Raw genomic sequence first — 12,270 nt, forward strand, 5'->3', positions numbered from 1 at the left:
CTGTTTGTGTTAGATGAACCGTGCGTTCTCAATAAAATTACACGAGCAGTTACCAAGTTCCCGGGTCAAAGGGATAACCTGCGGCTGCATGAAGTGCTTAGGTTTGTGACTGCAAGTCAGGTCGAGCGGACAAATCAAAAGCCGCGGAATCACGGATCATCATGTTGACTGTTATACGTAAAACTCATTCGGTTGGCCAAGATAGATTGGAGATCGATAAGTAACACACTCGTACTATCATACATATTTATTCATATAATATATACTGAAGATTAAAGATATCAAAAATAAATTAATAAATCACTATAAACGTTTTGTTCGTGATGAGTATGTTAGCTACTATAAAAAAAATCAATCTTAATGAAAATATAAAAAATAAACGTTCCTGTATGTTTTGTGCTGCAGTTTTAGACTTTTAGGGATAACAATCCTGAATTCTCATTTGGTTCCCGAGGAATATGCGCGCAAGAAGAAAGCTGAAAGGAGGCATTATTGCCGTACAGTAAAATGCATGCGTCGTTGTATTTCTGGGTAATTAGCATTGCGCTTGTGGTCTACTAGCTGAAAAATCAAAAATCAACTAACCGCGTTAACAAACATGTCGGAAATTTCCGCGCAAAGCCTCGAGGCTAGAGAAAACGTATCTTCAGCTCAATACATGTTAAACAACCCATGCGAGTACCCAAGTCAAACTTGCAAATATTTTGCGAATTCTTTGAACCGTTTACACCGAATAGTCCTGGGGAAACATGTGTTTTCTTTCGAGGTGATCAACACGTGGTGTAAACGGGATTAAAAAAAGGGAAAGCCAAATCACGATTTGTAGAGAGTCGGACATCACGGTTTAGTGAAAAAAATGGGCAAATCAGCAATTTCAATAAAGACCCATATACGAGAAACCGAGCTGAGTACTCCAGAAAACTGAAATATGCATGTCTTATTTCATGTATATGGCTTGACTTAGGGATATGTTCATTTTCCCTCCCAGAGTTCCAGTACACAGGAATTGCTCTAATCATCTTCAGTGCAAAGTTTTTAACATAAATTTGTTAATAACAACAAAGTCATGTTAATCTTTTTAGATAATGGAATATAAATCTGGGTCTCTGCATCTGATGATGCACACAGCCTACAAAATCATGACTATAGGGAAGTACTTTTAAGTACGGATTCAATGGATACTACTTTTGCACACAATATTATTAGACTAGTTGTTTATAGAGGTAATGAATAAAATGCGTGCGCGTCTATACTATATAAACGGAGGGAGTAATTAGCAAGCCTTCGGACGGAGCTGTCTAACCAATCTATAACATATATTATCCTGCCAAGATTTGCAGCCATCTTAGTACTGTAGCTACTGTAGCAGTGGGTCCCACATATGTGTATGTATAGATATATGGATACACATATATATACTTATATGTAGACGTATATATATATATATATGTATACATATATGTATATGTACATATATAATATAATTTTATTTTTAGGAAATTCAAAAAATATCGAAAGGAATATTAGTTATATTGATAAATCGATTGAAATAATCTAAAATGCAAAGAAAAATATAGAAAACTCAAAAAATATGAAACAAATTTTGTTAGTTTTGTATTACTGTTGTCTACGTGCTGAAATTATGTGCATGCATGAAAGTACTACTGTTTCCCTATAATTAAGTGAATGTGTTAAATATTGATAAATTTATAAATAAATATTGAGATATCTTAAATTGGTGAATCTATTTTTTAGTCTTCTTTTATCATGCGCCGTGCAAAAGAAAAAAGGCGCGACGTAAACGTGCCAATCAGTTTAATTAATTAGTCCAAGAAGAGAGAAAAGAAAATGCAAGAGCCAAAAGAATTGACCAAAAATGTTCTTCAGTGCGGCGGGAAGCGTGTCTCTTCTCCAATTGCCTCTATAAATCCCCCTCTTCAGATCTTAACGGCTAATAATACTTCCTGCCTTTCTCTTTCCTCATCCTTCTCCGTTGAGTCCAAGGAGAGAGAAAGAAACGACAGCGAAAAACCAAGAACTGCCGCCGCGTGATGGAGTCGCCCTCGGCTGAGGCGCGGACGGCGGTGGCTGTGTCGAGGCCACCAAGCTTCGCCTCGCAGACCAATGCCCTCCTGCGCAAGAATCTCATCTTCCAGGTACTAATCCCCAACCATTCTAGCATCTTCCTCAGGTTCCTCTTGTTGTTTCTCTTTTTGGAAATAATAATTGGATTAGCCGATTAGCTTCGGTGTGTGTATGGTGATCCGATGCCCATAGGCTAACGACTCAACTGAGCCAACTGCGAGATGGGCATAGGTATACAATTTCGATTTTCATTTGCTACCTTTCTTCGATCCTGAGTTATGGGGAATTATAAATTATAAATATTATGCTTTTAGTTTCCTAAAAAAATGCTTTTCTGCTACGAACAACCACATTTCGCAGCCGGAGACGGGAGGAGGGCGGGGCGGGGGAGCTCGTCGGTGTTGATTTGTTTGGAGAGAGAGAGAGAAAGAGAAGACCACGGAATATTGAGGGGAGCTGAGCGGCCCCCACTGGAGGTAGAAGAAAGAGGCTCAACCGTTGGATTTGGATCCTAGAGTCACGGTGCTTCGACTGAGATTAAATTGATTCTCAGTCACCTGAGCAAGAGAAGGGCCCTATTAATATATATTTTAAAGAGACTTACAAATTTACAAAACAAAAAACGGAGAAAAATTAAAGGAGACTATCTAGCCAGTGTTTGATTATTGGGAAGTTTATCTTTTTTGCCCTATGGATAACCTTGGCAAACTCATGTCTGAACTCACATTTCCAATCTGAGTAGTGGGGCCAATTTTATTGAATATTTTCTCGGTGGTCGATTGTTTTTTTGGCCAGTTGAGCAGTTGTGTGTTGTCTGGGACTTGATACATGTCAAAATGGAAAGAAGTCAATGATCAGGGCACACAACCATCAGCATAGGCAATTTCTTGACGATGTGTTTCTCTAGTCTTGAACGCCAAAAATTTGCAGTGTGATGTCATCTGTGCTGCATATTCCACTTTTCATCTATAAGTCTATACTATACATGTCAAGTGATGTTAACATTTCTAGGTTTCTCTATGGCAAGGAAGTACCTTTTCATTACACGGTTAGCACTGGTTGTATGAGTTAAGCTAAGAGGTGGCAATCCATGTTTCATCACCTTGCAGAAACGTAACAGGAAGGGAACCATTAGGCTGATCATAGTTCCGATATACCTCTGTGTCATACTCAGCGTTCTTCAAAGAGTCATCAACAATTTGCTGGATAAGCCGAAATTTAGATGTGGTTGCAAGTGTGTTGATTTCAACGGCACGGGCTCTTGCCAAAATGTGTGTGGAATTCAGTACTCTACACTGGATCAGGCTGGCAGTTGCCCCATACCAAATCCTCCAAAATGGCCTGCTCTCGTGCAAGTACCCCTCCCTGAGTATCGTGCCGTGCAGGATTCCTCTGGTTTGTTCACAGGCCTCCCTGATGCATCATGCAGAAAGTCACAATCCTGCCCAGCCAGTATACCCTTCTCTGGAGTAAACAGAACTCTATCTAATAGTAAGTAATTTGTACTATCTGCTTTTCTAAGCCCCACAAATCCGGTTAATGTTGGGCTCAGAAGTGAGAAATACATTTGTTTTAAGATTTTTTTTGCTTTGTTTCCACTTTCCAGTAACAATGGAAGTAAACGTTGTGTTACTTATGAGAAGAATAGTCTTTTAAGGTATAGTGTATTCACCATGTTCAAACCGTCAACTTTGTCCCCTTGTTTGACAGGTATCATGCAGAACCTGTTCACAAGCTCGCCACTTTCAAATCTTTCCGATTACACGAGCATATCTAGTCTTCTGCTTGTAAGTTGAAGTCGCTTTACTAGTACTTCTATGTATGTTTTCTCAAGAATGAAAATGAAACAAAACTTGTTTTTTTAACATATAAATAAATTCCAGGGAACAGATGCACCAGGTACTTCTACTGGCTTCATTGAACCAGCTTTTATCTCAGATCGACCCATATATGTTCTTCAACCACAATGCAAGTCCAGTGATTCTGTTACAGTCCCAATTACCATTGGTGCTGTTAATGCTCAGAAAGGTATGGTTTGTATCTTGTATTCCTTTCTTCTTTCTTCTGAGTAAAAGAGTGCCACCTCGAGAAAAAAAATTGGCCGAAGCTTCTTGCCATGGATTTTTCTATTTGGCAGAGTCTGAGGCATCATATTGACAGGTTGCTCTTGTTTTCTTATCTATACAGAAAATATACACAAATCTTTTGCGTATTCATTACTCTGACAGCCACACAATTTCTAGTATTTGTCTTCTCATAATAACCATTGACTTTTCTGCATTCCCACAGTGATATTCCTATTATTGTCATACTTACATGTCTCTTATCTTGTTGGGGGTGTTCGGTTGAAAAGGATTTCATATTTGAACCTCAAATTTTGTTGTAGCAGAGATAAAATGTGTTCAAGGTTTACCCTTGTGGCGGAACAGTTCGGCAACAATCAATGAGGAAACATTCAAGGGCTACCGGAAAGGAAAAACTGCAGGAGGGATAAATGAAATTGCGATGGGTATGTCACCTCCCTTATCTATGCTGATAGTGAAATTGTTTTATGACATGCAGGCATTAAAAGGCACGAGTAAGTCTAACAACTTCTGTTATTTCAGCATATGATTTCCAAGACTCAAATGAGAAGCATTTCAATGTGCTTGCTTTATATAACTCAACTTATCAGAATGTCTCTTATGTTCCAATGGCATTTGGACTTCTGCGCATTTCACGCTCATTGAATGCGGTGGGTGTCATTTACTTCACTGATATAAAATTGAACTTTTCTCATATATTTTTATGTGCTAAAGTACTAACCACATCATAACATGATCCATGGAAACAAGACATATGATGTGAACCAGAACAGAGGATGAACCGATGGACATGCATAGCATATATTTTCATCTTGATTTGTATAAGTATGAACATTTGCTTATGCATCTGCTTTAATTGTAACTGTCTGTTTTGTTTAAAATATTGAATGAATTGATCCCAATATCGTTACAATGATTTCATCTTTTCTTTTAAAAAGACATTATTACTCTAACTTGTCAATATTACTATTTTTTTCAATGCAGTCAGGAAGCTATACAGTCATTTCTCCCAATAACTTGTTACCTCGCCATCTGCGCAGGTCTCAAATGCCTATCTCCAATTTTTACAAGGTTCAGGCGTCAAAATGTTGCTCGACTTCACAAACGAAATGCCTAAGCAAGCAACTCGTCAGACATTTGATTTTTCTGCTGTTGCTGGTCCTCTCTTTTTCGAATGGGTTGTTGCGCTGCTTTTCCCGGTAAGACTGTACTTGTCTCTTGCTAGGAGTTTGATTGGAATTAAGAATATAAATGAGATCATTATATCTAACATACAAAAAAATACTACATGGAATATCAATTTGTGTAACGCGTGATGGAAAATTTGAAACTCTTAAGTTGTAATTGCAGGTTATGCTGACGTATCTCGTATACGAGAAGCAACACAAGCTCCGAACAATGATGAAAATGCACGGGCTTGGGGATGTCCCTTACTGGATTATCTACTATATGTACTTCCTTATTTTGTCTACAGTATATCTGGTCCTATTTGTCATTTTTGGATCTGTCATTGGTAGGATATCTAACAACAATCATCCTAACAATATAATCCTTTGATTTAAGATGTTTTTCTAATTCAGTTGCTACTTTGCAGGCCTAAACTTTTTCAAGATAAATGACTACAGTATCCAGTTTGTTTTCTTTTTCAGCTTCATTAACCTGCAGATTGTATTATCCTTTCTAGCTGCAACATTCTTTTCGAAAGTTAACACTGCTCAAGGTATGACAGAACCGCGCCATTTATTTGCACATTCATAACATATTGTTCGGTTCTGGAAGATAAGTGATGTTTCTTGCTTGTTATATTCTTTCTACCAGCAATTGCATACCTGTACATATTTGGGTCAGGGTTGATGGCAGGATCTCTTATTCGCAATTTTATTGAAGGTGGAAAATTCCCAAGTAAGTTTAGTTGTCTTGTGAGATACTATTATAGTTTTAACAATGCATAGCAAAAAGTATGACTTATTAATGGAAAAAAAACCATTCATATGAGGTGTTACCTTTCCTGCGCATAGTCCTTGATTTTTTGGGCTCAGTTCTTTTGATAAATCAGACTGAAATCATTGCATAACAATTTTCCCTGTGCTACTGCAGAACACTGGATTACAGTTCTAGAGATAATACCTGCATTTTCTTTGTATCGAGGACTATATGAGCTTGGCCAATATGCTGTTAGGGCTTCAGAAACGGGAAGCCCTGGCATGCGATGGAGTGATTTAAATGACCACGCGAATGGAATGAGAGATGTGTTAATAATTATTTTTCTAGAATGGTTGGTTTTGCTTCCTGTTGCATATTATTTCGACCATGCTGCTTCTGTTGGACACAGATCTAGTCCCCTTTCTATAATCAAACGTCTCCTGAAGAAGGACCCTACTTGGAGAAGGATAACTGTTAACGAAATAGTTGATAAGGATGTTCATGTAGAAGTGGAGAAGCTAGACATTATCAAAGAAGTAAGTTTCTTATAATAAAGTCGCCTGTTTTTGTTTTTCTTGCACACAGTCAATTACCCACCTCCCAGCATTGTTTAAGTGTACTTTAAAATTTTGGAATTACCTGTAAGGCTAAAATTTTCCCCCGACTACTACTCTAAATATTCACATATATTTTCCTTCTGAATTAAATTTAGTCTGAAACTTCATTCATTTTGAATAATAATATCTGTCACTGTACCACTATATTTTATGCTGGCAAATTACCATGGTATGGTTTGAATGCAGAGGGAGACTGTTGATCAAGTGCTACAGCAACAAACTAGTGGCTACGCTGTCACCTGTGATGACCTCAAAAAAGTATATCATGGAAAGGATGGTAACCCTGATAAGTTTGCAGTTCAAGGTGTATCGCTTGCTTTACCTTATGGAGAGTGTCTTGGTATTCTTGGTCCTAATGGAGCTGGCAAAAGCTCTTTTATTAGCATGGTTTGTCATCAGATCCCTTAACATGATACACTTTATCTATACTCTATTTATTATGCATATATAAAGAATATAAAGTCCTTGTTGTCCAGTCTTTTTTTCTGTTTAAAACACATTACTTAGAACTTTGTCCATACTACTATTATTATTTTTTCCTTGCAATCTTCTCTTATATTTTTTTTAGAGACACATCTTGCTATTAACCATGCTTTCTTTATAAGCAGATTACTGAATTGCCAAATGAACTCTTTTTTTCTAATTTTCCAATTGTAAACTATCAAATGAATTGTGAATTGTGTTTTTTCCCCTCCTAATCATATGTGGTACTGATCCTTCCTGCTTGTGCCTGACAGATGATTGGGTTTGTAAAGCCAACATCAGGAAATGCATTTGTGCGGGGTTTCAGCATACAGAAAGACATGGAAAAGATATACAACAGCATGGGGGTTTGCCCACAGAATGAGTACGATATGCATATCTTTATTGCTGAAATGTTTTGAGTAATTTTTGTCTGGAACAAAAAAAATCATGAAAAATGCCTTCCAGTTTTCACGTTCTGTTGTCTTTATTTGGATTCTGAATGCAGTATGCTTTGGGAGACACTGACTGGAAGGGAACATCTCCAGTTTTATGGCCGACTGAAGAGCCTTAGTGGTTCTTCTTTGGACCTCGTAAGTTGTCACATACTCACATGTGTACCATTTGTTCACTACATAATTTCATGGTGCAGTAGCGTTACTTTTCACATGAAATCAGTATCGTGTTTTTTTGCATGTCGTAGAATCATCGTGTTTTTTTAGTTCACCTATTTGAGTATGTTAAACAGTAGCAGACATCTTTCTTTTTTGGAGCTTCAACCTTGAAAAGATTCTTACTGCAATTACAATGTTTTCAGGCAGTTGAAGAATCTTTAAGAAGCGTAAATTTGCTTCATGGGGGTGCTGCCGATAAGCAAGTCAAGAAGTACAGTGGTGGCATGAAGAGGCGCCTCAGCGTCGCCATCTCGCTGATCGGAGATGCTAAAGTATTTCTTTCTACAGTACCTCCTGTTTTCATTGGGCCATAAAATAGTCCCTGTTTATATCCCTTTCTAAATGCTCCTCAGGTTGTGTACATGGATGAGCCTAGCACTGGATTAGATCCAGCTTCGAGGAAGAGTCTCTGGAGCGCTGTGAAGCAAGCGAAGCAAGATAGAGCAATCATTCTTACGAGTAATGTTCAGACTAGAAACTACAATGATTTGCTACATTGCGCTTAACCATAATTTCCTCTCCAGTGGTGGTATTAATTCACTGATTTTTGTTCATCTTCGCAGCCCATTCCATGGAAGAAGCTGAAGCTCTCTGTGATAGATTGTGTATCATGGTAGATGGAAGCCTCCAGTGCATAGGGACGCCCAAAGAGGTACTGGCATACTTGTACAATTTACTTCATAATTTATGATCAATTGCGACGGCACCATTAAAATGAGGATTGACACCAAAAAATAAAATTCATGTGGCAGCTCATAGCTAGATATGGAGGTTACTATGTGCTGACGATGACGACACCGCCCGAGTTCCAACGAGAGGTCGAAAATCTGGTGCGCAAGCTCTCACCAAGCGCCAGGAAGGTATACCATTTGTCAGGGACACAAAAGTACGAGCTGCCGAAACAGGAAGCGAGGATTGCAGATGTCTTCATGGCCGTGGAGAATTTCAAGAAGAGGGTGGAGGTCCAGGCCTGGGGCCTCGCGGACACCACCATGGAGGATGTGTTCGTCAGGGTCGCCAAAGGAGCGCAGTTGAGCGAAGAACTCTCATAATCTTGGTGCAAGGGCAAGGCCCTGCTGTGACGTTTGGATAAATGTATAGCATGCAGAAATTCTTTTGTTGTCAAGCTGGTGGTTTGGTTTGCTCACTTCTTTCATTCTTTTTTAGGTGGGAAGTGTACGTGTGTATATTGAAATATTGATCATTATATTGTAAATTTATATCATTGTATGATAGCGCTTCTACGGCATATGAAATTCCAATGTTAATGATTCTATCTATGTGGCACTTCATGATTTCCCCCTTCTTTTTTTTGGCATATAATTTCTCCTCTTGCTGTGTTGTTGCTTTCCTTTTTAACATTTTGAAAGGAAGGAGAGATGTTGGGTCCCACAGACAAAGCGAGGTTGTAAGTTCTTGTTCTAATGTATAAAACGTTTTGGTGAGACCCACATGGCAATCGAAAAGGAAACAAAAGGCTGCTCCCATCTCCGTTGTTTGCTCCCCTATCAATGTTTACCATTCATCCTTACACCTCGAACCTCGTGCACACATGCTAATTTTGTTGGTCCATTCTTGTCCCCCATTGTTCATTCATCTATTAATTATCTCACTTATTATATAATTTGTTTACCTATCTCTTCAGCATAAATCTTAACGTAAATGAACGGTTGTGATAAGCTACACATGCGTATCACAGGTGAAAATTTTTCCTTCCCAATGGTGGCCTCGTCCTCGACCCTGGCCTTTACTCCTTTCATGCTTATTGCCTCCGCTTGCCAATGTCATCTCCTGTACTCACCGCCGTGACCTCCTCTCATCTCCCTCCTTGACGCCTTCGCTTCCACTCGCACTCAACGCCACCACTGTGGCACCTCCCGCTCCTAGTGGCACACCCTCCCGCATCGCCTTCACCTCCGCACGACTTTCATATCCGTTTTGGTGCGAACCGAGGAATCTTTGGCTCCAGTTCCATGGCAACAACCGTTGCATTTGAATTCAAGCGGTCAAGCCCCTTCTCCCTTTCATATTCTAAGTTTGGATTTGGGGGCACACCAGAACTGCTGACAGTGGATTGAGTATTCCCTGCAACTTTTCTTTTTTCAGTTTTTTTAGAAGTGGTGTAACACCCTGGTTTTTAGAATTTGTAACTCTTTTTACAATTTTCAACATTAGTAAGTAGCTTCACCAATAGAATAGGTTTAAAACCTATTTTCATAAACAATCAATCCATATAGTTTATTATTTTGTGTGCATTGCATGCTGAGTTTTGCTATGAGCCAGGTAAATGTATTAGAGTTCTTTTTCTTTTTATTTCTCTTTGGTGTTTTGAGTGAAAAAGATTTTGAAAAGGTTTTTATAAAACTCAGTAATAAATTAGTTAAGGATCTTAATGGTTAGAATTCAAAATCCTTGAATTCATCATCTATTCAATCCTTGATCATACCTGATTCTTCTCTAGTTCAATTCAAATCTTATCCAAATCCTTGTTTAAAGCCAATCTCTTCTCTTTCCCAAATTCTACCCAAATCCAAATTTAAATTCCTTATCTACTCTCATTTTGTCAACCTCATTTTTCGTTTCTCTCAAATTCACTCTAAGCTCAATTCAATTACAAACCCTATTCGAATTTCTCTAGAAATGTTTCTTTTCTAAAATCCTAGATATGCTTAATGCCTTTGGACCCAATCCTACCCAAGCATAAGCCCTTGGCCAGCACACAAGTCATCTAGAAAGTCCAACACAAAGTATCCATGAAATCTGTGGGTATTCACGAAGTCCTGGATAGCCTCATCTTCTCATGCAATTTCAGAGTTCAAAACGGTCTCAAATGCAAACCTTAACAATACCAAAGTTGTAGGTCTCGTCGAGAGATTCAATTTGAACCTATGGAAGTCCCATTTTAGATAATATAGCTAGGAGTTATGCCCCCCCTGAAGTCAGTGCTACACAGATAAGTCTCACTTCAAACAATTTATCTTGTGACACATTTTTGGAAATCAAAATGGCATTTACAGAAGTTCCAATGAATACTAAAGTTATAGATCTTTTCGAGTACTACAATTTAGAGTCCAGAAATATCCAATTTGGAGTCCTAACTATGGAGATGTTGTCCTTAAAATAGAGAGCTATGAAAAAAGAAATCCTAACCGACTCGAACTCGAATCCGATTCGTGTCCGACTTTGACTTCACCTTAACTAGCCGCCCTAGCCCTATAAATAGGTGTTGAACGTCCTCCCTTATTCCCTTTATATCCCTCCATACCCTAGCCGTCACAGTAGCCCTGCCCGTTCGCCGGTGTCGCCACCATCGCCGATACACAGGGTCACCGGCAGTATCCTTAACCCAGAAGTGCAACCTCTAACCTTTTCGATCCATCATAGGTGGTTGAGACTAGATCTCAGCGTACCCCTTCTTAAACCCAAGACAGTGCTTGCTTAGCATATGCCAAATCAGTGCCACATCATCCTCCTTAGCCAATCAGCAAAGTCTAGTCAGTCATATACTTCTTGATTTTTGTGCAATGATGTTGTCAATCATAACATAATAATTGCGTGATAATGCATATTCTCATAAGAAGATAACTCCAGTAAACCAGCATTTCCTTTTCAACCTAATCCATCTCCCGAAAGTTTGTTCTCTTTCATTCTAACTCCAATTTAGGTGATTCTTGCGTCTAAATGTTTCTAAAATCATACCTATCCAACCATAGTATTTTTAAAGTGTTTTAATGATGTTTGGTATATTGTTCTTAGTATTTTCCTTTATATTATTTATCGGTAGTTCTCGCGATTAGTCGATAACATTCCGGAGCAGTTCGAGGGACTTCAAGACCAAGATTTCGACAACACGGAGCAGCATTGGGTAAAAGGCAAGTGTCCTTGAATATTTTGATCCCAGTTTTCGAATGCGTTTTTTATTTCAAACATGTATGCTATTAATTTTGAATATATTCCTTGTCGTCTAATTGTCAGTAGTGGTTTATGGGTAGTTTATACTTAGCTTTGCATAAGGGTATGTATGGGTTATCAGTTAAACATGATTAATGAACTATGCAACAATGAGTTGGGAATTATGGTAACTTGTGTGACAACATGGAACTTAGGGATATTGAGCAGAAGGTTGGTTGATGATGGTGCGTGAGGCACAAGTGTGTGAAACACTTTGGTGGGTGGTAGTGTTTGCTCGGTGTCCTAAGGACCATTTCGTGGAGTGATAACCCAAGAATTATCGTCCATCCACGAGACTTATATGGGGGCTTCTGGGTGGTGTGACTCCACTTTGACCGCGGTGACACCTTAGCGGGCTTATTCTTGTTGGGAGGATGCTTTGTAACAGCCTTATAGCGATCTCTGGGCGATACACCACTAGCGTGTGTTAAGTGTTTGCGCAATACGACAATAAGAAAATCACGACTCATGAGT

At 38.8% G+C, this 12,270-nt stretch overlaps 1 protein-coding gene across 1 annotated transcript; it reads left to right on the forward strand.

The window, feature by feature from the left end:
• The first annotated feature begins 1,972 nt into the window (after nt 1-1,972).
• On the forward strand, nt 1,973-9,119 carry LOC133883763 (ABC transporter A family member 8-like). Its single transcript, XM_062323197.1, has 18 exons — nt 1,973-2,156; nt 3,195-3,576; nt 3,796-3,872; nt 3,969-4,113; nt 4,475-4,594; nt 4,692-4,819; nt 5,210-5,368; nt 5,520-5,682; nt 5,764-5,889; nt 5,988-6,071; nt 6,267-6,628; nt 6,896-7,096; nt 7,447-7,556; nt 7,680-7,764; nt 7,989-8,117; nt 8,199-8,304; nt 8,409-8,497; nt 8,598-9,119. The coding sequence occupies exons 1-18, from the start codon at nt 2,052-2,054 to the stop codon at nt 8,895-8,897; spliced, it is 2,871 nt and encodes a 956-aa protein (XP_062179181.1). The 5' UTR covers nt 1,973-2,051; the 3' UTR covers nt 8,898-9,119.
• Nucleotides 9,120-12,270: the final 3,151 nt, after the last annotated feature.

Source organism: Phragmites australis, chromosome 10 (genome assembly GCF_958298935.1).
Source record: "Phragmites australis chromosome 10, lpPhrAust1.1, whole genome shotgun sequence".
Lineage (NCBI taxonomy): Eukaryota > Viridiplantae > Streptophyta > Magnoliopsida > Poales > Poaceae > Phragmites > Phragmites australis.

Bases quoted from the DNA above. Each gene is read 5' to 3' on its own strand.
- LOC133883763 (XM_062323197.1), top strand. From the start codon at position 2,052: ATGGAGTCGCCCTCGGCTGAGGCGCGGACGGCGGTGGCTGTGTCGAGG. The intron at 4,114-4,474 runs GTATGGTTTGTA...TTGTTGTAGCAG, and splicing joins TGCTGTTAATGCTCAGAAAG to AGATAAAATGTGTTCAAGGT. The intron at 5,683-5,763 runs GTAGGATATCTA...GCTACTTTGCAG, and splicing joins CATTTTTGGATCTGTCATTG to GCCTAAACTTTTTCAAGATA.